Source organism: Paroedura picta, chromosome 2 (genome assembly GCF_049243985.1).
Source record: "Paroedura picta isolate Pp20150507F chromosome 2, Ppicta_v3.0, whole genome shotgun sequence".
In the NCBI taxonomy this organism is placed as follows: Eukaryota; Metazoa; Chordata; class Lepidosauria; order Squamata; family Gekkonidae; genus Paroedura; species Paroedura picta.
This window is the reverse complement of record NC_135370.1, coordinates 122,750,909-122,778,631: the sequence shown is the minus strand read 5'-3', so window position 1 is coordinate 122,778,631 and position 27,723 is coordinate 122,750,909. Positions and strand designations below refer to the sequence as shown.

General features: G+C 44.4%; 1 protein-coding gene across 2 annotated transcripts in view; it reads right to left on the bottom strand.

Annotated features, from left to right (window-relative positions):
• Positions 1-26,216, bottom strand: part of CREB3L1 (cAMP responsive element binding protein 3 like 1) — a 113,220-nt gene extending 87,004 nt beyond the window's left edge. Inside the window, exon 1 of one of the 2 annotated variants that reach the window (XM_077322314.1) lies at positions 25,676-26,216. In XM_077322314.1, coding sequence (XP_077178429.1) covers positions 25,676-25,783 — 108 coding nt within the window. In that variant the 5' untranslated portion in view covers positions 25,784-26,216. Of the gene's footprint in view, positions 1-15,843; positions 15,867-25,675 lie in introns of those variants that run through there. The other variant, XM_077322313.1, reaches the window with a different exon arrangement.
• Positions 26,217-27,723: the final 1,507 nt, after the last annotated feature.

Sequence of the window (27,723 nt, the reverse complement as noted above, 5' to 3'; positions counted from 1 at the left end):
ACAACAACCAGTTGATTCTGGCTATGAAAGCCTTCAACAATTCATTGATATGTTTGATCTTATATGAGAGGGTAAAGCAAAAGGAAGACACAATTCCTAGTTTCTCTGCCTTCCCATTTTTGTCTGCTGGTTACTCCCCCCCTCCTTCCATTGCATTTATAGGACTTCTCAGTAAACTCCTCAAAAACTGACACTGCCCTTGTCAAGGGGGAGGGCATCGCTCTGGAAACAGCTGCCCTTAGTGAGTCCCACAGAAGCAACTGGGAGAGTGGATTCAAACATGGCACCACCCACATGTGTGGACTGCACCATGCCACCGGGCTAACTATACCAGAGGCCTTACTTTGCAGGACCTGGGTGGGTCCTGGCCACCTTACAGAGGGCACTGGGCTTACCCTATGCCCTGGGGTGACACCATGTACAAGGAGTCACAGTGATGGGGTTCCCTGATCATAACTGTAAGAGAAGGATAGAGGGAGGAAGGCTAGCAAGGGGTGGTTCTCCACAAAAACAGCTACCCCAGAGTAAACAAAACAACTTGAGGTAGGAGCTGTCTCTGCATTAATTTAAAGATGCCCATCATCATTTGGACCCATCTGGAACTTTATACAAAGTGACATAAAAGCATTCCCAGCCCTCCCACCTTGTACCAAGCATCTAATGCCACTATGAACATCTAATGACACTAGCAATTGATGGAGTTATCAAATACTTAAAAAAACTGCTCCCACAATCATCTGCTTTTAATGGTCTTATGAGTTTTTATTCAGGTTTCTAAGTTCTAATATGTTTATTTCATTACTTTATTGTATATTGTATATGTTATGTTCTGTATTCTTACTGTATTCTAAAATTTAATTGTAAGCTGCCCCATGGGTTTTTTCAATAAGAACATGGAATAAAAATATTTAATAAATAAAAAAAATCTAGCTGACAGTGGAGTGTTTCTGGCATGGTGCAGTCTATCCACATAACTGAGGTATCTAAGAATATGTAGGGAACTGCTGGTTTGGAAACTGCTTCCAAATGAAGACTTTTCCATATTGAGAGGAATCCATTCACAGGAAGTTTAGTCTTCTCTCTAACCCAGGCTTTCTCAACCAGAGTTCCATGAAATATGAGTTTTTTTGATGGCCCTAGAAGAGTTTCCTGGATGGGTAGAAGTTAGTTAATTTTTAAGATATTTTTAAAATTTGTTAAACATTTATCAGGTCATATATGACCATATATGGTCATGTCAACCCCCCTCACAAAATGGCCAATGATGGGCCAGGAGAGGGTCGGAAGGGGAGAGGCCCTGGTACACAGCTATGTTTCACAACCACATTCTGCACAATTGTGACACTTCTAGGATTTCTTGAAGCCTGAAGAATGTTTCAGGGGATTCTCAATGGCAAAAAAGTTGAGAAAGGCTACTCTAACCTTTGAACATTTTCCCATGCAGAGATACTTTGAAATGAGGCCGCGTCAAGGAGTCCAAGCCTGAACTCAGGGGTTCCCAGAGCTAGTGCACACAATAAAACAATCATAAAAATCATAAACTTTATTTGAATAACTTTCAGAAATAGTTTTATCTCTAGGCAATACATCACTATAAAATTATGCAGCAAAAGAAAACAAGGAAAAGTAGCTTAACTATATAATATATTTGAAACCTTCCTTAGATGGCATACTCTTAAAGCCCCAAAGCCAAAGGCTATAGTTTAAGCATCTCCTATATTGCTGTTCATTGCACTATAAACCTATCATAATCCAAGCCCCTAATCTATCAGAATCCAAATTAGTTCCTTTCTCCAGACTCTTAGCCCAATTATAATTTTTGGCCAACTGGCATCAGGTGATGATGACAATCCAGTCAGGATTCATTCTTTCTGGAACTCTTTAGAACAGTGGTTCTCAATCTTGGGGTCCTGATTGGGGTCACCAGATTGGTGGCCGCCGCAGTGGCAGCCGGCAGTAGTAGGTGGAGGCAGCAGTAGCAGGCGGCGGGAGCGGCGGGAAGTGGTGCTGCTGGCGTCCCCCAAGTCCTGCCCTGTTGGGCGGCTGCCTACTCCTGGTGCATCCCATCTACCCATGCCACACCACCACAAAGCCTCGCCCTCTGGCCAGCCTCTCCGGAGGCTCGACGGGCGCTGCGGCCCCCTCCCTCCCTCCCCCACCCAGCTCTGACGGGCACTCTGTAGCAGCCAGAAGCGGTGCCGGGTGGCGGTGGCAGGTGGCGGCGGCCGGCGGCAGAGGAGCCATGGCAATGGCTGCCTCCATGCTGCTGACTGTTATGTGCATGCGCACACTATCTACATTGCATACGCACACCAACCCCGTTGCCGCCACAGTTGTGGTCGCAAGGACACAGCAGTTGAGAACCGCTGCTTTAGAAAGTCACCTCATCACTCTCATCATCACTCTCACCATCTGGGCTGCAAGTTCTCATGAAGAGCTAATTATCACATTTCTAACCCTGGCCTTGAGGATGATAATGGCCATATAGGCCGAGAGGCCTAATTAGCAAGACCTGCAAAATGGAATAAGCCTCTTACTATTCACATTAACCCTTGGGAGGTATCATGGATATTTTGCCTCATAGGCTACTTTCAAACAAATATTCTGAGAGAACTATACTGTGTCAAAAGCAAGTTCTAATAGGATCTTGTGGTTGGCCCTGTTCCAGCATAATTTGAAAATATTTCCTTAAAATTTGCAAACAGTATATAGAAATGCACACAGGATGGGGGAATTATAAAATCATTGAACTCAGCCAAAACATTTGTACTTCTGGAACAATGCTAGTTATGTGTATGCCGATACAATTTAAATTGCAAGCATATGGGACATAATGAATAATTTAAATATTTTGGCCTTTACACCTTTACAAACATCAGCTTCCTTGTGACACTGAGTAGATCAAACAAACAAATTCACAGGCCATTTCAACCTACTTGTACCCCCCTCCCCTGGCCTGCCTGGTCAGGTCATTCAGTAAAACAATCCTGTAGAAATTAAGCTAATCATCCTTCCTGCCTTTGGCGGGGCAGTCCCGCATTTGGGGCATTTGCCCCGTGTCCCACAGCGTTTGCATATTTTTTTTTAATTTAATTTTTTTTTAATTATTATTTTTTTGCCCATGTGGCAGGCAGCCTACTAGACAGCCCAGGCTCAGGAGGCCCCCACTCAGGCGTCTGGCCTCAGGAGGCCCCCGTGCAGGCGCCCAGGGTCCGGGGCAGGGCTTTCTGGTCAGCTCTGCTGCCGCTTTTTCCTCCAGGAGGCCTTTTCCTCTGGGCATCCCTGCCTCCTCCAGGACCAGGCCTTGAGTCTTCCCTTGACCCGGGCCGCTGCCGCCCTAAGGCCAGTCGGGGAGGGAGGGAGGGCCTGTCTGCTGCCACTGCTGCCGCAGCGCGTCCCACCTTGTAGGGCCAGATATCTGGTCACCTTAGTATAAATGCAGGCTTCGTTCATCAAATAAAAATTTGCTAACTATAAGCCAATTTGGTGTAGTCTTTGACTAGAACCTGGGATATCGAGGTGTGAATCGTTATACTGCCACTGAAGCTTACTGGGTGGCTTGGGCATCTTACCTCACAGAGTTGTTGAGAACATAAAATGGAAGAGAGGAGAAAAATGTAAGCTGGTTTGGGCCCCCATTGTTAAGAAAGGCAGAGTATAAATGAAGCAAATAAAGACTTTCAGCTCTCCTTCCACATGGAACCTTTGAGACAGGCTGGTTCGCCAACATGTTGGACAGAGGTATTTTGAGGTAGAGCTTCGACAAGTAGGGGGAGGAGTTTCCTGCATTTCTGTGTCATTTTTTAAAAATTAGTAGATATTTTTCTTCAGGTGCAAAATATCTCTGAATAAAGTCCCAAGTTCAGTCTAAGTATCTCTGCTGGGCATCTGCTTGAGGCCAACCTCATTCTAGCTGCAATCTACACTGTAAAGGATCTCATCTATTGCACTTAGAACTAAAACTTTATAGACTTTGATAACAGCTAGTATTAATTAAGTTTTATTGTAAATCTCTCACTATTTCTGTTGTGCTCCAAGCCCTGTCAGTTCTGCTACATCTTTCTTTTTCCCATTCCAAACAACGTATGCACTACCCTTAATCTTTTGAGGATTTTCTTGAAATAATTGTGCAATTAATTGTGCATCTTGCGTTCATTTTCTGGAGGTTTTTAACAGAGCTTTGGAAATGCTGTGTTTTGGACAACAGGAACCATTGCTTGCTTCTGAGCCCAGAAGGAAAATTCTCTCCAGGCTTCAACTGACATGCCACTAGTGTGGGTTTTGGCTCTTGGCTTCCCTGAAATTCTCCTCCACTCTTATTCCAGCTTGCTTTTGGACCTGATTTTTTCCTCAGATTATATTTTGGGAGCTTGAGGTTCGCTATTATTATCACTGCTATTTCTGGCTCTCTTATGGCAGGTGTGGCTCTCCCCAGCTATGGAAGGAGCAGGGCGGATGCCTACCTCTATTAACACCAACCAAAGCAATGACTCAAAACCACTGGCTTGCGCTCAGCAGAAACACTTGATTCTTAACCAGCAGGATTTTAAGGAGGCCTCTCCAAGGGCTTATTTATATAATCAGTTACTCTTGAATAACAGCTGTCCCTTGGCTACCAAGAGGCTTCTCCTAATTCTGCCTAGTAGATGGATAGATAGACAGACTAACTGACTGAATCATGGCTCACTCCTTGCAAAGTTTGGTTTAACCATTTATCTCCAGTCTGCTGTAGCACATTTTCTGTCCTTGCTCCAGGCTGATAGTTCTAGTCCTAGGTGTAGTTCTAGTCCTAGCCCTAGCCTATCTCCAGGCTGATAGTTCTAGTCCTAGGTGTAGTTCTAGTCCCAGGGATTCAGGGCAGAAACTAGGCCACAGAAGGGTGATTGGGTGTGAGGCTTCTAAATATGGCAAAATCCATTTACTTGCATTGTGTAAGGACAGGTCTAGTCGTGTCACGTTTCTCTGCAAATAGATGGAAGCAGGCCGCTGGGCTTCCTATCTTTGGGCTGGGAAGCCCTTCTTTGAAGCTATCAGAGCATTATCTACACCAGACTTTCTCAACTTTTCTACTTTGGAGAAATCCCAGAAACATCCTTCAGACTTCGAGAAACCCCAGAAGTGGCACAATTGTGCAGAACATGATTGGGAAGCATAGTTATGTACATCCCCTCCTGGGTATCCTCCCCTTCCCACCCCCTCCAGGCCCATCATTGGCCATTTTGGGAGGAGGAGCAGGTCAACATAACCATATATGGTAATATCACCTGATAAATGTTTAGCGAATTAAAATATATATTAAAATAGACTCCGGAGGTCCTTTCCAACTCTATGATTCTATAATTATTGATTCCATCCATTCATCAACTCCCTCCAGGGACATCAAGAAAACCCAGGGTTTCCCGCAACTCTGATGGAGAAAGCCTGACCTGCACAGTCCACTCCATGACTGTCCTTTAAGGACTGTGGGATAAGCCCAACACACAAGGATCTGGCTTGGAGCCTGACAAAGTCATGTCCAGCTGTTTGGTATTCTGGCTGTACAGCATCCTATAACTGAGACTGAAGCAACACAAAACATAAGCTGCTACTGAGAAGCAGCCAGGAAATCTCCACAGATATCAACAGGAAATCAAAAATCCCACTCTCAACGTGCTTCTGCTGCAAGGCCATCCAGTGCAAGAGGAGAGGAAGAAACCAGAACGGGATTGTGAAGATGACATCATGCCATGAATAAATGGTGAATTTGTCCAGCTGAGACTGTGCCAGTAGCTCCGAATGACTCAGGAGCATGCTGAATAAGTTGCCAATTATTTTCACTCTTTATTCTCCAGTCACTGTTTTTAGCCATCTCTTATTTTCCTTGCTTACCCTCCCTCACAGACACATCTGTATAAAGTTGTCATGTTCATTGGGTTGCATATTCAATCTGATACTGAGTAGCTGAAGACTTGTCTTGGAATCAGGAGAAATGCATGGTAAGGCCAATTTTTTGTAGCGAGGGTCCTCTCCTACCTTTCATGTCTGAACTCACCTATGCCAAGCAGAATTTGTTTTCTATGTTGTAAGAGTGGAAGAAGCTAGAGCCTTAATGCCAAGAGTCTCAGAACTTTTTCTATACAGGGCAGCTTTTAAAAGAGAAAAACAATCTTTCCTTCTTAAATCAAATGTAGCACCACTATAGGCTTTATCCCAAGGCACAGAAACATAGAGAGGGCAGATATATATGTAAGATGTTACTGTGGTGTTGCTTTGTAACAAAAATAAATCCAAATTACACGTATAGCTTATTAGATGCAGCTCTCCACCCAGGCATAAAAACTCAGTATAGCACACCTTCTGTCCTTTATTTGCTTGGGCACTTTGCTGTCCATGTATGTATGTATGTATGTAGGTAGGTAGGTAGGTAGGTAGGTAGGTAGGTAGGTCACTGTCATCAGCTGTGGCCAGTTTGGGGAGGGGAACAAGGATATGGATTAGATTTTGTTGCCAATACTATTGTTTATGTGGTTTTATGGATTTTATTGTAAACCACCATGAGCCGGCAGTGTCCTGGAGTGGCGGTTAATAAATGCAAATATAAAATAAATATAAATAAAATGTAAATAATTAATGGATGTTCCAAAAAACTTTCTGGGCTGCAGACTAAATACCCTTTCTGTCATATACTGACCCAGTAATTGTGAGAAAGTTCAACTTTCATCAAGGGAAAGAAAGTTCTTGTGTTAATGCAAATTCTTCTCTTGATCAAACTTTCTAGAAATCTGTTTTGCATATATATGAGACAAATTAGTAAGTTAAGACCTAGCTTAGGCCTTTTTTAGCCTAGCTCATTGCACAAGTGGCCAGCCTACCCTGGAACTGGAGAAGAGCTCTTAAAAGGCACTGGACCTAGTATAAAAGCATCATCAAGTGAATTGTTGCAGTGTGGGTCTCTTCTTAATGTATGATGTCAACAGTCGGAAAAACAAAACAAAAATGAAAGGTAAACTGAAATATACTTGATATTAAACAACCTGTTTGCAGCTATAAATATTTACATGTCTTATAAAATTTGTGGGAACCCAAGATTCTGAACAGTACAGCATGGCCACTGAAGTTAACAGAGCCTGCAATAGTTGAATTGGCTCAAAGCAACCCCCAAAAGTAAAAGTCATGGGATACCTTTTATTAGGACCAAGACAAAATGTTGTGCAAGTGTTTAAGCTCTCCAAAATTTGCCATCAGGCTACGTGCTACACATAAAACCTTGGCAGTGGAGGTAACAGCATTCAGGCTATGATCTTAAGTACTTTTGCAGGCATGCTGTGTAGAATGCGTGGCAGCTCCATGCAAACGAGCATGCACAGAACTGCTACACATGTGCATTTGCGTCCGCTGGGGGAGCAATTGCACATGTGCAGCAGTTCTACGCATGCACGTTTGCGTCCGCCGGCGGCCCAGTACTGAGGCCTTTGTGGCCCGGTACCGGGCCATGGATTGGGAGTGACGACCCCCATCGTAAATTACTTTTTCAATGTGGGGTCACTGGGGATAAAAAGTCCGGTGCAGAAGCAGAAGAAGCAAGAGAAGAAGCAGAAGCAGGAGAAGAAGCAGGAGAAGAAGCAGAAGCAGAAGCAGAAGAAGAAGAAGCAGAAGAAGCAGAAGCAGAAGAAGCAGAAGCAGAAGCAGAAGCAGAAGCAGAAGCAGAAGAAGAGTTGGTTCTTATATGCCGCTTTTCCCTACCCGAAGGAGGCTCAAAGCGGCTTACAGTCGCCTTCCCATTCCTCTCCCCACAACAGACACCCTGTGGGGTGGGTGAGGCTGAGAGAGCCCTGATATCACTGCTGGGTCAGAACAGTTTTATCAGCCCCGTGGTGAGCCCAAGGTCACCCAGCTGGTTGCATGTGGGGGAGCGCAGAATCGAACCCGGCATGCCAGATTAGAAGTCCGCACTCCTAACCACTACACCAAACTGACTGAGGATTGATCATCAGTCTCAAGCTAATTCGCACCACCATTTTAATACAGTGAAGTCAGCCAGAACAGAGTTTCCCCCAATGGATTTTGATGCATTTAATAACTGAGAATCCACTAGCAATTGCCTATGTTGCAAACCATCTCTTCATTCAAACTAGTCATTTTTGCAAGCATTTTGAGTCAAAACCTGCCACATGTTTAGCTGACCACACTAAAATCACAGAAAATTTTTATTAACTTCCATATAGGAAAATAGCCAAAATGGCTGCTAGTTTCCCATACTAACCACTAGAAAACTATCCAGACCCAAAACTTGTAACTGAATTCTTGCAACTGCCACAAAAATTTCTACTTCCCTCTCAATTCTTTCCCAGTTTTCCTAGTCTCCTCATTTATGATGGTCCATTTGACTGAGGAATAAGTTAAGCTTTAGCTATTCCTTCCGTCCCTTACATAATTCTTATTCCATACACAGCTTTATGGACCATATCAGAAACAGGAAGACAGCAAACTTGTTTGGGAAGCACAAAGGCAAGCCCTTATCTCTAAAAACAACATTATTTCATCTTCATTCTGAAATACAGGAAGGTAGATGCTATATTAAGTATAATATATCACAGGCAGCTTCTGTAGCAACAGCAACATTTATTAATAGCAACTCACTCAACTCACACCAACCACAAACAGAGGCAACATGACCCAATATATAGGCTCAAAAGGTGTGAAACTTCCTGCACTAGGTAACTGCATTCAACCCTCTTAAAGGTACAGTACATTATTATTCAGTACATTACACCCTTCCCCCTATCCACAAAATCTTGTAAATCAGGGGTCCCCAAACTGAGACCCAAAGGGCGGCATGCAGCTCCCAACCTCTTTCTGTGTAGCCCTCCAACATGCATGTCTGCTGCTATCACCCTCAGGGGATTTTCCCTCAGACCCATACTGTTCTTCCTGCCTCAAGACAGATCATCTACAGCTGTTCATCCTGTCCCTTTCTTGCAAAATTATTTGTTTTGGTCTCCATGGTTCCTTCTGTCAGCCCCCTCTTGTTCTTATCCTCCATAATATCATTTTGGCTACTCTAGGTACTTTGCTAGCCAGCAAAGCTCAGGCACCCATCCCACTCAGCTTTTTTAACTCCCCCTCTCCATGAATTACCATGTTGAACTATGTATGTATATAAGAAAGGTAAAGTCACTTTGTGAATGGGTTCGGGAGATGCCAGGTCTGCTGGCCCACTTCACTCTGCCTGTTTGTCCAATAAGCGATGGAATGGCTCTGCCACAGATGCCTTATGGGAGAGGAAGGCACGGTAGAAATAAAGGAGTCCCCAAAATGCTTGGAGCTCCTTCTTTGAGGTAGGGGCTGGGGCCTCCTTGATTGCTCACAGCGGCTCAGGTGTCATGTGGACCCCGGCAGCATCAATGAGATACCCCAAGAATTTGACAGGCACACCAAAAGCCAGTTTTCTCGCTTAACCCACAGTCCTGCAGAACAGCCTAAAACTCCTCCCAATCTCTCCCATGTTGTTCCGATTGGCCCACCGTTAAAATGTCATCAAACTATGGCACTGTGCCAGGGATCCACTTTAAGAGGTCCACCATTAGGTTTTGAAATATTCCCGGGGCCACACTGACCCCAAATTACAGCCATTTTACTTTAAATGCTCTCTTGTGGGTTACTATAGTTTGTATTTCTGCTAACTCTGCATCTACTTTTAACTGCTGATATGCCTGGGCCAGATCCAATTCGGCAAAAATCTTTTGCTCTGAGAGGGAAGCCAACATGTGGCTGATGACAGGCATGGGAAATGCATGCTGCTGTAACACTTTGTTTATGGTGCACTTATAATCAGCACAAACTCTAATGTCCCCATTTCCCTTTACTGGAGTTACAATTGGGGTCTCCCACTTGGCGTGTTAAACTGGCTCCAAGATTCCTTGCCCCACCAACTGATCCCATTCAGCCTCAATCTTGTGCTTGAGTGCAATTGACACTCTGCGTGGCTTTAGACACACCAGGGCCATACCAGGGTCCAGGGCTAATTATACCGGGGGTCCCTGTATTCCACCAGCTTGCCATCAAAGACCTGTACATACTTCTGGGACATCATAGCCTCCCACTCACACTAGATTAACCCCAGTCACTACAATGCCCAACATGCTGAACCATTCTAACCCCAGCAAGTTGGTCTGCTGCCCTGGCAGGACCAGCAATGGTAGGAGTCCCATAAAACCATTTGAACTCCTTGACCATGGCCAAGGACAGGTACCCAGTTCCACTGGAAATCTGTGAGTGGCAGGTCACACACACTGAGCTCAGGGCTAGCATTCTGCCATATGCGCTGGAACACGGACTCCGACATGATGGAAAATGCAAAGCCAGAGTCCACTTCCATCTCGCAGTCCACTCCATTGATTCTTACAATCAACCTGAGCCCCCAGGGAGGGCGTATATAAATATAATAAATAAATAACTATCTTCCTCTCCACATGCTGCTGCACATTCTGCACCAGGAATTCAGGTTCCTTCACTTCTTCCTCCTCATACATAACCGAATGTGCCCCGGTGTCTCCACTGAGCCTCCGTGGTCCTTTATGCTGCTGCAAAGGTTGGCTCTTCCAAGTGTTGCAAACTCAGGCTATATGGCCCCATTTCCGGCAGGCCCCGCACTGCACGCCTTGGAACCAGCTGGAGCTCCTAGCATGCTGACCCCCACAGTTTGCACCACTTTGTGCAGCCTCTGCCAATCAGCTCGCCACCGCTGACACCGGCCCTCAGCCTGGTGTGGCAGAGGACCGCAGGTGATGCATGGCGTCTCCTGCCACTCCAACTCGCTCTCCTTCCAACTCCCCGGGGATCCAGGATGATTGGACTGCCCTGGTGCTGGACTCCACCGCCAATGCCTCATCAACTGCTCGTTGAAAGGGAAGTGTTTGGAATGCAAAGAGTTTTTTTGTACCGCCTTATCTGGCATTCGCTTGAAGCCGACTAACTCAGAACATCTACAGATCCCCCCCAGACACCCTCCCATGACCGAAATAACTGACCTCCCAATGTTATTACATATTGTATTACTCTTGAACTGTTATGTTTTATTGAAGGTTTCTCAATGTTGCAGACTATGTAATGTTCCATGTAAGAGTTATACAATGTACAATGTCAACCGCCCAGAGGCACAAAGAATGGGCAGTATAGAAATCCAAATAAACAAACAAACACACAAATAAATGAACAAACAAAACAGCTAGTCACACAAGGTTTCCTCAAGGTCCTTAAATTTGGAGTACTGGGCCAGTTGCCACAGCTCTGCTACATAAGCCACCACACTCTCTCCTGGCTTCTGCTTTCGCAGAAAAAACAAATGCCGTCTGGCAATCCCTGACAGCCATGGTGTGAAACAATTCATCAAGCCGGTTATTATGTCTGTGATCAGCATTGCCAATTGGCCAACTCATAGGTCTTAGACCCACAGATGCCCAGGAAAACAGCTCTATTAGTGTCTTCATCCACCACCCTATTTGCAGTCGCATAGAACTCGAACCGTTCTACACAGCTTTCCCACAAAACGGGCTCTGCTGGGTCAAACTTCTCTATGTGGCCGTGCCTTGCCATTCTGCTCCGCTGGCGCTTTGATTCTGAATGAGTGGATTCCCTCAGCCATCCTGCCAAGCCTCAGGATCCCACCTTCGTCACCAGTATAATGTATCAGAAACACCTATAGCAACAGCAACACTTATTAACAGCAACTCACTCAACTCACACTGACAAACAGAGGCAACACGCCCCAATTTAAAGGCTCAAAAGGCGCAAAACTTTCCGTGCTTGGTAACTGCATTCATCCTTCTTAAAGGTACAGTATGTTATTACTCAGTAAATTACACTAATATAGTTATTTGCTGTAATAATTATTCCTGTTTCACTTCATAGATGGTATAGCTAGAGGTGAACTCACCCTGAAGGGTATATTTGTCACCCAGAGTGCCCTTAAACATGCCTTTGTCCCTAACTGAGTTAAAGAGTGCCTTTTACCAACATAGGTTACTAGGGCACCAGCTGCAACCATTCTTGAGAAAGTTGTTCTGGTTACTATTGTTAATATTCAGACTGGACTTCTGTAACATGCTCTACATGAGGCTCTCTCTGTAGATGGTCCAGAAAATTACCCAGAATTATTCCAGATTATTCAAAAGGTATCCACATTGCCAACAGGGTCTTGATGCAATAGATGGACCAGATGCCATCTGCACTGTTTTCCAGTGTGTTTCAGAGTCCTGTTCAAAGTCCTGGTTTGGCCTTTAATGCCTCCTATTTGGACACTGAGATAATTAGAGCAGGCTCTGTCACAGGATCCTGAAGTAATGGATTTGACAGGGACCTATGCAAATAGTCTTCTCAGCAGTTGCCCCTAAACTGTGGAAATCCCTTCGCAAGAGCTTCAGGGTGCCCATTTGCTACAGGCATCCTGGCAGTTTTTTAAAACCTGTCTGTTCTAAAAGGTCTTGAAACAATATTTTATGTCATCTCCGGGGTTTATTCTGCTTTAGTCTGTTTGCTTTTCATATGATTTTATGGATTAGCTGTCTTTGATATATTTTAACTTGAATGTCTTTTATATATGGAAATGAGCAATAAAATTCTTGAACTCTCCTACTAGAGAAATGTGTCTGTCTCCTTCTGTTGCCATCTTCCACCAGCAGGTGAAGACTTGTTTGTTGGTTTATTATCCTTCCTTCCTGACCTAATTGTTGGTTTTGATGTCCTTGTATTTTAGCTCTGGTTTTAATTATTTTAATCATGTGTTGTTGGTTTTTGTTGCTTTTACTGTTTTTAAAACGAGCCTTTGGGAAAGGGCAGCATACAAACTTAAAAATAAATAATAAATAAAATATGATTTATTATGTATAATTTGTTGGTCCCCTTTGGTGACCCTTGTGAGGGCACAACAGCAGGATGTAAATTTTGTAAAATAAATAAAAGAAAATTATCCTACTAAATAAATTGCCTACATAAGCAGTGTTTCCAAGCAACAACTGTATTAAAATTCAGCACACTGACAACCCAGAAAAGCCATCTTTAGTTATATATCTTTTTGCACAAATCAGAAAAGGATGCTTTTAGGAAAATCAACAGTTCTTACCCAGAATTTGTGTCTCCTTGCTCTTAAAAATGTAGATTACTTTCCTAGTGTACACAGAGAAGATGTTAACATCTGGTGTTGATACCACCAACATACATCTGCTCCAACCCTATGCTGAGGATTAAATAAGTTTACTTGGCAAATATTTTCATAAACTTTCCTTTGGTTGCACCCCTCACAGCTTGCCTTTATTTGAAACAAATCACAAAGCCCCTTTTCTGCTTCTAACTCCAAGAGCAATAATCTATTTACATAATAATTAAGAACACATGATGAAAGAAACAATCTTAGGCAGTTCTATTCACAAGAATGTTCCATTTTATTCAATGGAATTTACTCCCAAGAAAGCAGTTTTAGGATTACAGCCATAGGATACAACACACTTGTTTTAATAAAATAAGTTTTATTAGACTTGGTGAGACTTCTGAATAAGTGCATTGTAGTTGTATGATGTTTTCCAGTGAATTCCTAAATACCCTAAACCCAGGGTTTGCTAGTCTCACAATATGACAGGAGACCACCCAGTGACATTCTGCTACTCCCACCATTGCTCAGAGTGGCAGTGCAAACAACAACAACAACAACAACAAAACACACACCTGTGTGTTCTCACTATTTTTCACCAATCCTCTCTAGGAATCACTGGAAAGTCTTTGGTTTTACCATATCCCTGTCTCCTTTAGACTCTCAACAGGTGCCTAAAACCATGGACTTCACTTGATTTAAAAGGATTCAACTCTGTTTAGGATAGCACTGAGTGTCAATCAGTTGACTAATCAATTAACCTTTGCATTTATTTGCACATAATGAAGGGCTAATACTGAAGGATGAGCATGTTTTTCTATGGGGGGGGGGGTTGGGTATTACATGCATGCATGACTATAAGCACCATCTTAGGCATTCCATCCTTGTCTTCCAAGATAGCATATGTGATCTACAGCTTTTTTAAGACCTTGGAAATATTTACTTTTTTTTAAGTTGCGCAATTAATCAGGGGCACCTTTTTAGTTAATCAAAAGAACCAGTGTGGTATAGCGGATAATCCATTAACTTGGTGTAGTGGTTAGGAGCACAGACCTCTAATCTGGCAAGCCGAGTTTTATTCCCCATCCCTCAACATGCAGCCAGCTGGCAGCACTGATAAAGCTGTTCTGACCAAGCGGTGGATCTGCCCCAGTACCCAACAACTTCCAGCTGTGACGATGGTAAGTAATGAGGTATACAATTGCCATTTCTGGATACCACATGACATCGGTGTAACTATGAAACAGTGATTTATCAGAAAGATGGAACAGCAACTCTACTTATATTGCTTAAGTCAAAGATTTGCAAGGTGGGAGGGCAGGTACCTTGGGAGCCAGTCCAGAGGGGAATGAAGCTGGGAACTGGCACAATAGCCTTTTTGAAGCCTCTCTAGCCCGTGGCCTCCCATGTCTCTCCACTAGTGTAGCATGCCGGTGACAGTGTGCTGAGCATGCTGGAGGCCACGCAGCCTCCGGGTCCCTCCCTTCACTGGCTTCCTCCATCACCCTGTGTCTCCCTGGCATCCTCATATCCTTCATGGCCACAATAAGCAGCCTTTGGTGAGTCTGTCTCTGACTATACACCGCCACAGTAATCATCACTCTTCCTGATTCCTGACGTTTTCACATTGTCTTGGACCCTAAGCCCTGCTTATAGCTGTACCCCTCTTTGCCTACTGCAGAGGTGATTTTCTTTCTAGCCCTGGCACTTTTGTGGCTCATGGACAGATGGCAGTCTTGCTTGAGCAGAAGCTCCTTGCACCAAAGGAAGGAACTCTGCAGTTAAAATTAACAACTTCCAGGTGGAATCTGGAGTTCTCCCGAAATTATTCCTTTATTTAGATTTCTAATCCACCACTCCTGGCAATGCCGGCTTGTGGCTGCTTACAACAGTTTAAAATACAATATATATAATACACCCAATGTTAAAACCTAAAATAACCCAATACCATTAAAACCATTTAAAACATTTAACCACAATTTAACAGATTGACTGGACTGTGAACTGCAATGTACCCAGTGGACCTTTCTTAAAGGGGGGTGGAGTTCTGAAGGGTTCAGCAGGTGTCAGTGGTCAGTGTTCCTATCTATCTCACTGACTCTATGGTAAGGCCTCTTCTCCTGCAGGCTGAGGCAAGACATTGCAGGACACAACTTCCCGAATTACAACTGCTCTTCACAGAGCCTGGTTCCCCTAGAGCAGGGGTAGTCAACCTGTGGTCCTCCAGATGTGCATGGACTATAATTCCCATGAGCCCCTGCCAGCAAATGCCTTTTTGAAGCCTCTCATTTTGAAGCAAATGCTGGCAGGAGCTCATGGGAATTGTAGTCCATGAACATCTGGAGGACCACAGGTTGACTACCCCTGCCCTAGAACAAAGACCTTCAGAGGGCAAACAGTAGAGCATACTACCGTTTGTTCACCCACACCATCTCCAAATGTCCAGTTATTTCCCTGGCCAGATTTGGGAACCCTACAGGTTGCAGCAAAGGATCACTCTGCAGCAGTGACAACAAGAACAGTGCAGAGAAAGTGGAAGCAGACTTAGGATCCAGCATGATTGAACCACCCAAGAGCCCATAAAACAAATGAGCTGAAAACTAGCCCCTACTTCACATATCTATAATACATTCTGATATTGTTCATATTTATTATCTTGGTTTAATCCTGCCCTATAACATAAAATCTCATACAATGTTTCTATGTCTTTCATTACTCACCGCTACACTGACTGGATCAAACGAACTGTAAATCAAGAAGATGGCTATGGATAAACTGTTTGCAGTTATGAAATAAGAAGCAGGACACTTTCCATGTAGGCCACAGTGCTGGGCTGGCATTAGCTCCAGAGACATCTGTGCACCTCTTGCAGCAGCTGGGATAGCTTCCCACTGAGCTATGGAATCCAGCAGAACTAGAGATTGGTCAGAATTCTTGGCTAGGATTTCAGTTCCAAGTTGGGGGGGGGGGGGTGAGCTCAACCAGCAGAATGAAATTCATATGGCCCTTTTTAATGAAGTGAACATTTTCTCCACAATGAGTATTTGCCTTGTTTTTTAAAAATATATATTTATTAAGTCTGCCAAAACTGTTATACTAATGAATGGTAATTTTACTATCTATAGACCCCCTTCCTCCCAAATGTGTTCTTTACTTAGTGCCACAATCTGCCTTAGCTTTGGACTCCCTTTAACTACTTCTCTTGCCCTTTTCTATAGTCAGGGATCTGCAGAAGTTCTTTGGAACATCAGCGGTTCTATTTAAAACATACTAGGTTTTTAAAAATTAATCCGAATATCAATATTTTTTTCATTCCAGTCTCCACATCAGAGAGAATATGTTGGAAATTGTGTCCTGTAATGTCTCTTGCCTCAACCCATATGGGGGGAAAATGACTTAGCGCAGTCAGTGAGATAGATAGAAGCACTGACCACTGACTTTTCTGATCTCTCCGATGTTGTCCCTCTAAGGCTAGTGTTACCAGCTCTGAGTAGGGAAATCTTGGAAATTTCGGGGGTGAAGTCTGAGGAAGTTTGGGGAGAGGATGGACTTCAATGGAGTATAATGCCATAGACGCCACCCTCCAAAGTGTCCATTTTCTCCTCGTGAACTGATCTTTGTTGCCTGGAGGTTAGTTGTAATAGCAGGAGATCTCCAGCTACCACTTGGAAGGTGGCAAGCCTACCATGGGGGCCATGGCTGCTGGGGACAGGAGGAGAAAATTCTGGAGGATCCACCCTGACCACCTTGGGAATTATATGATTTTGGTTTAAATCTAGGGTATTCCAGAAGGAATCCATGGCAGTTCAACTGGTCTGATGGAGGTTCCCTCTTAAAAATTTGTTTCAAAGAACAATTCTGTTTTTCCACACCTTGCTATACAATATTAGGCAATGCTATTTTAAGGAGAAATAGATAAAACACAAGGGACAAGTTCCATTCCTGGTTATATAAGAGTTTGAATGACTTCTACAAAGGGTTAAAACAGAGGAGGAAAGTGATGCAAAAATAATAAAATATACAAGTGGAAGAGATGGATGTAAGGATTGGTAATGAATGATAATATACCTCCAAACCAAAAACATGTTATCAACATATCGGGAGGTGAAATTGGTGCCATTGCATCAGGCTTTCCGGAACAGAATAAAAATATTTTTGTCTCTCAAGGCCTTAATTGTGAATGACATTAACTGATATTTTTAAACTGGGGCTGCTCTCCATTTTGCTAGAACTGATAGCTGGTTTTGAAGAAGAACTGTTGTTTTGTACCCTACTTTTCACTGCCTGAAGGGATCTCAAAGTGGTTTACAATCACCTTCCCTTCCTCTCCCCACAACAGACAGCCTGTGAGGTAAGTGAGGGTGAGAAAGCTCTGAGAAAACTGTGACTGGTCCAAGGTCACCCAGCTGGCTGCACATGGAGGAGTGGATTATACCCCACCTAATTATTTCATACATAATTGTTTCATACTGTAGGGAAATATCTTTTCATAATTTTGTAGACATCTGGATCATTTTTTTTAAATATCACAGGGTAAAATGCTAAAGTATTGTCCAGTGATGGCAGAAATTGCTCAATGCTGTATTTCTTTGCCTTTGGCAAAAATCCTAATTGTAGCATACATTTACAGACTTCCTTTTTCCACTGTGTTTTTTATTTGCTCTGTTCTACCAAGTGATATCAACATATGGAGATAGGATTCATCCCGTAGATGTTCTTACTAGAACAGGCTAGATGCAGGCTCAAAGATGATATGCTGCATAATAATGAGAAACACCACGTCTAGCACTGAGGCCCAAACACAGAAATATAAGTTACTAACTTCCAGGGGAGGCCTGGAGATATCCCTAAATCACAGCTAACTGCTAGACAACAAATGTCTGTTCCTCTGGAGAAAATGGCTGCTTTGGAGGGTGGACTCTATGGCATCATATGCCACCTAATTCAATCCCCCCCCCAAAAAAAACCTTGCCCTCTCTAGGTTCTCCCCCCCCCCCAAATCCCTAGATTTTTCAAAACCCTGCCACTGCCTCTCCCCTTGTGGGCAGCAATGGAGGCTGCAGCCACAAGGCTTCAAGCAGGCAAGGAGGGAGGGTGGGAGCTTGAGTGGGAGGGCCAATCAGGGTGGACCTGGACGGACAGGGCCTCGGACAGTCTCCCCCCAGGAGGCTGTTTCCCAAATATAAGGGAGCTAAATAGTGAAGGATTTGTACCCTACCTTTCCCCCCAATGGGGATCCAAAGCAGATAACATCATTCTCTCCTCCATTTTATCTTCATAACAACCCAGTGTGGTAGATAAGGCTGAGAGAATTAACTGGTCCAAGGTCAGCTACCAAACTGCATGGCAGAGTTTTGAACTCTTGGATGATTGGGCAATCTAATCACTACACTCTTGACTTTCCCTACCCCTGGCGGTTTCTCCCCAGGAAAGTCTGGCTGAGTGGCAAAAATTGTGCAGCAGCAAGTTGCTAAAGTGAATTGGGTGGTGGCAGCTGCAGAGTCCAGCCAAGTTGCACAAGCTGAGTTAAGATGCCAGCTCTGGGTAGGGAAACTCCTGGAGATTTTGGAGGTGGAGCCTGCGGAGGGTGGAAGAAGACTTCAGCAGGAATTTCGGGGAGATCTCCGGGCTCCACTTGGAGTTTAGCAACCCTAAAGCTGAGTGGAGGTTGCTGCTAGGCCCAAAGAAATTGTGTGCCATTAAATTGATCATTGCTGCATTCGAAATTTAAAGGTTGGCAATACTGCTGTGCTTGCCTAGCATGAGATCTCAGAGGGCATACAGGTGGTGCTTCTGTGTTGCGGGGGGGGGGGGGGGTAGTTAACGGCCCAAAGTATTTTTGCAATTAGGTAGCTACTGTTGAACAGCAGAAAGCAGCCAGACTTGGGTGAATAATGTAAGTCAGTGGTAGCAAGTAGGCCAGTGATTGCTGGTGGGCCTGGCCCCAATGAGTCCTTCCTCAAAAGCCAAACCAGCCCTAAAAAGGTTCCTGACTTTCTCTCAGTCTTTCATTGACAGAATCCAAGGTTTGAATGCTGGCAATACGGCTGTGGTTGCCTAGCCACAGAGCAGGCATTCATTTCTATTTTATTTCTGCTTTTACTACTTTGCGGAAGCTAACTCCCCAAATTAATTTTTTTTAATTTCAGATTTTTTCCAAATGGGTTATATTGATAAGTGGGGGTGTCCACAAGGAATTGTGGGGGGCATCTCATTCCCCCTCACTCACTATTTTCTCCTACCCTTCCCTGAAAGCCCCCATAGTCCTTCCCCATGTCCTGTCTCTTTTACTCCTTCCTACCCACCTAAGGTACCCATATCTGATTTTCCTAGCACTGCTAGCACTCAGTAAATCATTTCTCATGTATATATAATGCCCAACTTTCTTTTATTCCTGCTTAGAATTGTCTGATCCTTTCAGAAGCCTCTTAGGACTTACGGAGTGAATGATGTTGTCCTGGCATTTACACTGCCTTAATAGACAAAGCAGGTTCATTATGAATTTAAAGAAAGGGCCAAATTCCACAGCTCACTGATGTCAGTGGCGCAGAGCCAATGTATGTACCAGCGATGGTGAGCTGAGAAACAAATGACAGCTGAAAAGGTGACTGTGTCTGGAACTACTCAGAAAGGAATGCCATCACAGGTGCAATATTAATAAAAACAATGAATGAATAGGGGCATTCTGGCAAGATTAAATAACGTTGCCAAAGTCTGATGCGGACAAGAGAAAGGTTAATTCAGTAAGCATAATGATATGACGAGCTCATGGAGAGCTATAAGTAAACATTAAATGGAGGATTAACCTTGTTTATGAAGAGTCCTTTCAGGTCTGAAACAGGTGTCCCAAGTTCAAAACCAAAGACTGTGTGCCAAAAACCAGATTTGGGAGCAAAGTACTTGAAGACCTGCTAGCAACTACTGGAAGAAACAGAATTTTGTTGCGCTTTCTGGCAGAGGAGGAACTATCCACCTAAACACTAAAACAATCCAGATTTAAACATTTCTTTTTTTAAAGAATAACTACATCATTAGAAGTCACAGTTCGATAGTCCAGGGAAACCTATTCAATCTGACCCAGGCTTTAAGCAACCCAGGTTGTCTAACTATGAAGGGGAATGAATAATGACTCACTCACAAGGGCAATGTGACGAAGGATGTCTGAGGTCTTGCCTCTGGCTAAACCCTAAACAGGCCAGTCTTTTGTATTCTAGTCCTGTCTAGTTTCAGACTGCTTGAACAGAACTTCTGTCCTCTGGTCAAGTTTTGGTTTCTTTGTTCAGGCATCACTGCCAGCAATTCCAAATGTACATATGTTTAAATATGAAGATAAGAAGTCGCTATTTTTGTTGTTTTCTGGTGCAGCTGAAAAATTTTGATGGGGCAGAAGATCACCAACTTACCAAACAGAAGATCACCAATTTACTAGAAGGGGCTTTCTCCAATTCTTTAGCCGAATCCTTCCCAGCAGCATCTTGGCGCAGCCTGTTCTTTCACAGTGGCCTGATTCTGCCCTACCCATCCCCATTGTTTTATTTATTTCATGAATCATTGGTTCAATGTCCAGCCCTCACCATTAGCATGTGCACAGAAACTGTTACGGAGCAATCCTAAAGAGAATTACATATTCCAGAATCCAGATATGGTTGCCAACTCAAGGTTGGGAAATTCTGGTGATCTGGAGGGAGAGCCTCCTCCCAGTCTTTATTGCTTGGTGCCAGCAACCACTCAGGAACAACATTAGGGTCAAAGAAAAGGCCTGCACTGGGAAAGGAGAGTTGATGGAAAGTATCAGGCCCTCTTCCCAAAACTTCAGTACCATTAAGTATTTAGAACTGTATAATTCGATAAATGCTTTCCCCCCCATTAAATTTAGCTTTTAGATGCTTTATTGTTGGTGTAACATAACATATGTGCAGCCAATTGCTGGCGATTATTGATCATTACATATTGAGCACTGATTAAAGAGAAATAATAATGTAGTTTCATCAGGCCTGCTTTACAATCACCATTCAAAGAGAAACAGTAATTTAAATCAATCAGAAAAATAATACCATATATATGACCAGAAAACAACTTTTAAATATTCACATTATGGGAAACCTAAGCTTGCTGCCACAGAGAGAAGCTCATATTCCACACAAAGGCCAGCACACATATGCTAAGCTGAAATTTTAGAAGTCATTAATTAAAATGACACCTATTTATTCTAAATTAATCTGGTTCTGTCATTACAACCAGTAAATTGGAATAGAACCAGGAATTCACATTAGGTGAATTCTCAAGGTAAGATAGTATAGGTCATATACACTGAGAAATTCTTTCTCTAACGTCACACTGTGACTTTATGACACGTAATCCTTGTGAGTCACGGAATTCTGCATAGAATCCCTGGTATCTCCAAAAACACTAGCAGATTATAACCCACTTGATTTTTTAAAAGGAAAGAAAGAAAAGTTGGATATTAAATGATATACTACCATTGCAAGAAAATGTACTCCAGAAATGTAAACAAGATTTGATTGAATTTTTTGCTATTAAGAATACAAACAATGTCATAGTAATGATGGTCTAGGAAACCAACAAAGCCTGTATTAGGGAAACATTTATAGAAATTGCAGTCTAAAATAATTTTTAAGAGTTAGTAAAGAACTTAACAGAGTAAATAAAAAGAGAAGAACAAGACCACAATCAACAGGAAGTAAAAAAGAAATTAAAAGAACTAAGAAACTTAAGAGCTTAATTAGACTGAATAAAAGTGAAAGATTTGCAAAAAAAATTAAATTTAAAGTTTTTAAAGCAAAGACTTTGAAAATGTGAATAAACTGGGCAGGTATTTGGCATATATTGTTTAAGAAAATGAAAAGGGAAAAAAGTATACCAGGAATTAGAAAAGGTAAACAGATTGTCTATACAGATAAAAGGATACAGAGAGAGATGAATATTTTTACATATATCTCTATAAAGCAGATTTTACAGACTATGACAGTCTTCAAAATTTTATAGAAGATATACTAGTCTGAACAAAAAATGTTAAATCAAAAAATAACAATACAAGAAATGAAATATACTATGAAAAAATTAAATGAAACAAAACTCCTGGCCCAGATGGTTTGACTGCGACTTACTATAAATCTTTTGAAGAAGCGTTAACTGCCTTTGTATAAAGTTATTAATGGAATCCAAAAGATATTACTCTGATCAATAAAGAAGGCAATGATCCACTATTACCACAAGTGTATAGACTATTCTCTTTTAAATGTAGACTACAAAATTTTTACAAGAATAATGGATGAAAGGTTGAGAAGGTACATCTCAGATTTATACAAGAGCATCAGACAGGATTTGTTCCACAGAGATCCATAAAAGACAATATTAGCTTTATTTTAAAAGCAATTGAACATTCAAAGAAAAAAGGTAAAAAGAATTTGGAATGTTTTTGAATGCTGAAAAAGCATTTGATAATGTCTCTTGGAACTTTTTTGACAGAAGTTTTAAAACTCTTACAATGTGGAGACATTTTAAAAGGTAGATTGAAAGTATATATACAAAGCACTATTCAGGAATGCTAATAAATGGATTTTTATCAGAGAAAATTGAAATTGAAAAAGTAATTCAACAAGGATTTCCAATTTCACCCATATTATTAATTTTGTTTCTGAAAATTTTAACTGGAATAAACAAATGAAGAAACAAATAAATGAAAAAGTTATGCAGATTATGTTATTTCAGTAACCAATCCTGATAATTCAATGAAATATGTAATGGATCAAATTTGCAGTTTTGTATTCTGGATATAAAGTAAACAAAAACAAAACCAAGATAGTGTTGTTAAATAGGTCAAAGGAAGAACAAATAGGAAAATCAATGGGATTCATAACAGTTAAAAATTATATATCTGGGAGTGAATGTATCATACCAAAGTGAAAAACTTTACAAAGAAATGTGTATAAAGATAACCAAAGATATACAAAGATGAGTAAAAATTAAAATCTCCTGGTTAAAATACCATATTTGCCGGCGTATAAGACGACTGGGCGTATAAGACGACCCCCCAACACAGGGGTAGTCAAACTGCGGCCCTCCAGATGTCCATGGACTACAATTCCCAGGAGCCCCCTGCCAGCATTTGCTGGCAGGGGGCTCCTGGGAATTGTAGTTCATGGACATCTGGAGGGCCACAGTTTGACTACCCCTGCCCCAACATTTCCACTCAAAATATAGTTTGTTACATTACATTACAGTACTATGGGCCACTATGGGCAGCTACGTCTATCCCAACTGAAGTACACCCGGCGTATAAGACGACCCCCCCACTTGGAGGCATGTTTTTCAGGGGGGGAAAGTAGTCTTATACGCCAGCAAATACTGTAAACATATCGCCAAAACTGACCTTTCTGTTTCAAATAGTACTGATATATATTGAAGATGCGATTATTAAATCTTGACAAGAATGATAAATAAATTCATATGGAATAGGAAAAGATTAAGCGTAGGACTTAAGGTATTACTAGAGGAGCCACAGCCGGCCTGCCCTGAGGCAGCTGTACTGGCTCCTGGTTGAATTCTGAATCTGCTTCAAGGTATTGGTGTTAACTTTCAAGGCTATACACAGTCAGGGTCTAGTGTACTTGAGGGACTGCTTTGTTGACTATTTCTCCCAAGGACATTAAGATTATACAGTTCTAACAAGCTGGGGGGGGGGGGGGAGGCTTCATCCCGGGAAAAGGAGCAGGCCTGCCGTGTCAGAGACACGGCAGGCCTGCTCCTTTCCCCAGGACAAAGCCGGGGCCTCGGGGGGAAGGCTGTGGGCCTGCTCCTTTCCCCTGGGATGAAGCCTTTCCCCCACCCGCTCCCCCCGAGGCCCTGGCTCAGGGGGGAGGGGGGGAAAGGCTTTGTCCCGGGGAAAGGAGCAGGCCCACCGCATCTCCAACATGGCGGGCCTGCTCTTTTCCCTGGGATGAAGCCGGGGCCTCGGGGGGGAGAAGGCTTCCCAGGATGAAGCTGGAGCCTCGGGGGGTGGGGGAAGGGGGCGGGGAGAGGAGAGGAGGCACCCAGCCCGGGGGGGGGGGGAGGGGGCCCAGGGGGCCCTCCCGCACCCAGCCACCTGCCCGCTGTATTTGGGCTATAGTCAGCCTTAAATCTAGTTAGGTATAAGATGCCGTTGTGGAAGGTCATCTAAAATATGGAGATATGAGGGTGGCTACACCTGTTTTTTTATTTTAATGTATATCTCTTTTCAGTGACTGACATAAATAGGGTCCCACTGTTCACAGATTTTAGAACTTCCCCCAAACTAAGGTAGTGGAGTAATGTGTAGTGGAGTAAAGCTTGGCAGACTCCTCAGAGGGGCTCATGAGTTCACATATGAGGTACAATTTGAAATACAGAGGCAGCTCCCTGTGGTTCTAAAGCAGCTCTTCAGAGATCTCTTGAGATAGTTAGCTAAGGCGTGACAGTTAAATCAATTTTCAAAGATTTCACAAAAACACACTGCTTTATTCTAGATAGTAACCAGTTAACTTCCAATACTCACGGGGTCTTCCTGGGAACTAATGTGGGTTAGAATTGCCAGTGCAAATAAGCATGCTCTCGAATAGGGGAGAATCCATTCTTGTAATGTTTTTAATGTGCTGTAATTAGAAAACCTTAAGCCTAGATAATACATAAAGCATTATCTAGAAGTGGGGTTTCCATCAGATAGTGACTTTTTGTAAGCACCAAGTACCTCGGGATTTTTGAATGGCAAAACCTGTATTGACACCATAATAAATGAACAAGATTTTAACAGAACTTATGCTGCAACCAAAGCATGTGAAAGTTGCTAATAATTTGGGATCACATGGAATTCCTTCACTAAGTGGAACTGAAAACAGTCACCTTGGAATGCAAAAAGAGCTGCGTAAATCTGCCTTAACGATGTTCAGTTTGATGGTTAAGTAGACTAAGACTTCACTGGGGAGGTGACTTTTTGCATTCAGGGCTCCAGAGAAATCCCAAGGGATCCTAGCTCTATGAATCAATTCACTGCAAACACCCACACATTGAGCAGTATATCTTGATGCATCAGTCAGTGCCCATGTGCCTGAATGAACCATCCCTAATAGAAATTTTATGTCACCTCAAACAATTCTTTTCAGTGGAGTCAGTTTTGTTGCATGATATCAGCTTTAGGCTGATCAAAGGATACGAAAACCACAGGATGGCCATGCCGGTGTGAACCGGCCCAATGTGTAACAGGCATGAGATGGATGAATGGGGAAAGAATGGTTGAGTAAATCTGCTTCCAACACCTGTAAGGTGCCAGATCTTGGGTGACCTATTCAAATCTGAGTGGCTGGGCACAGGAACCCGGAGGGAAATCCGGGGGCAAGGCAGGTCACAGGAGGTCTCTTGCAGCCTTCCATTCAACTCCTCCTGCTCGCCTGAACTTGGCAGCTGTGGGTGTTCCTTCCCTCATTCCTTGCGAAGGTGTCCCAAAGTGAAACAGCCCCCCCATCCCCCCCCCCCCTTAACGGCTTCGGTCGCCGACCGACCAACCAGTTCCCTTACCACATTGTTGAGGAAATCCGCTTCATTTAAATCGCCCAGGTCTAGGAAGCTGGAGGCGCCCCCGGGGAAGAGGCGCTCCGAGGGGAAGGGCTCCAGGAGACCGTCCATGACCGAAGAGCCGAGCCGGAGGAGGCTCCGGGGAGGTGGGCAGGAACAAGGCAGCGGCGGTCTTCCCCTCCAGCGCGGCGGGCTCCTTCCCAAACTAGCCCGCGGTTCACTCCCGAGTCGCCGGGGCGAGCAGGTCGCGGGGCGCTGGGCAGCGGAGGGCCACGGCTCCTTCCCCAGCAGGAACCCCCTTCTCCATGGGGAGCCTCGATCGCTTTCCCGGGGGAGGCAATGCCTACGGGGGCGAAGGGGCGGCCCTGACCGAGACCCCTCGGCGGAGAGAAGGCAGGCAGGCAGGCAGGCAGGCAGGCGGGCGGGAGCGGGGAGAGGGCGCCTTCGGCTCCTCCGGGATCTCTCCCAGCTGTCACAGTCCCACTCCGCCGCAGATCCGCCGGCTCAGCCGCCGGCCTCGATGACACGCCCCTCCTCCCTCTTCCCCCCCCCCCCCGGAGATCGGCCAGACGCAAGGCCACCTCCGCCTCCCATGCGAAGGGAGGGCCGCCTACCCACGGACCCGCCAATGGGAGGCGCGGCGCGCAAGGCAGGACGAGCCGGCGCTCTCGTTTAGTTCGGTCCGAGCCGCTCTGCAGCTGGAGAGGAGCCGTGCTGTCCCCGGGCCGGCGGCCGCTTCTAGCCTCGGGCGTCTGCCAGCAAGGAGGTCCGTCGGTTGCACCCTGCAGAGGCCGCGGAGAGCGGCTCCGTCGTCCCTGGCTGCCTCTTCCCCCGGCAACGGAGGCCTCCGCTGGCTTGTCAGCCTCCCCCAAGGCTGAAAAGCCGGCTGACCCGGACTCGAGACTCAGCCGGCGTTGTCTGCCCGGCGCGGGTCGCTGGTGGCGGCGCTCCAGGATCCCGGGTGCTTGACCCGAGGGCAGATTCCGGGCACGCTCTCGTTGACGGAGCGACGGCCCCCTGCCCCTTGGTCCGCCGCGCATCCCCCCGCTTGTGGGTAGAAACGTTCTCTGCCGGCGGCCAAGAGATTCCGAAGGGCACAGCTGGGGAAATGGTGGCTTCTCTCATCGTCCCTCCGGTGAAAACGGGGAGCTTCCTCGGAAGAGAACCCGCCTAGCTGACGCTGCGCACCGGACCAGAAACGCTCTCAAGTCTCCCAGGCTAGGATTGCCTCGCACTTGGCACAAAGCCTCCCCATGCGGGGGAGGGGTGTGTGCTCCCATCCAGGTGCCGGGCTGACCCCAAAGCCTCCCTGGCTTCAGCAAGGTTGTTGCACCACACCTCTGTAGACTGCGCCTTGGGGCCCGAGGGAAAGCTCCGTAGCCGTTTCTTTGTATGAGATGATTGTTAACAATGGCAACTGCAGTGCACCTTCTACTCCACAGATCTCTCCTAAGAGAGCTTCATTAGGACATTAGGATGACATAGAAACAAGAGAACTCTTCTATTGAATTATACCTCCCCCCCCCCCCCCCCGCCCAATTGCTCAAGCACCAGAAATAACAACCTACTGGGATTGCAATGTTCTTCCTGGTCATTTCCCTGAGAGTGACAGAGTCAACCACCTAACTGAAAGAGACAGTTTGGGCAAATCATCATAATTTTATTTGGATGTGTGAAGATCTAGTGAGCAGACCTATGAAGCAGTCCTAGTAAACCCTTCATGGAAAAGGTTTTTAGGATTCCAGCTCTACACTCCTAAAGAACAGGACTCAATTACTGTTTGTGGTGCAGGGGAGACCCAGGTTCAAATCCCCACTCTTCCATAAAACTCAATGGGTGACTGTCTCAGTCAGGAACTATTCTACATGATATGTTGTCCTTGTGTCAATCTGGGTTTTATAGTCCAAGACCCAGTATGGTGGTTAAGAGTGGTGGCCTCTAATCTGATGAACTGGATTTTATTCCTTACTCTGCCAAATGCAGCCAAACCTCACAGAGCAGTTCTGTCAGAGCTCTCTCAGCTCCACTTACCTCACAGGGTGTCTGTTGTG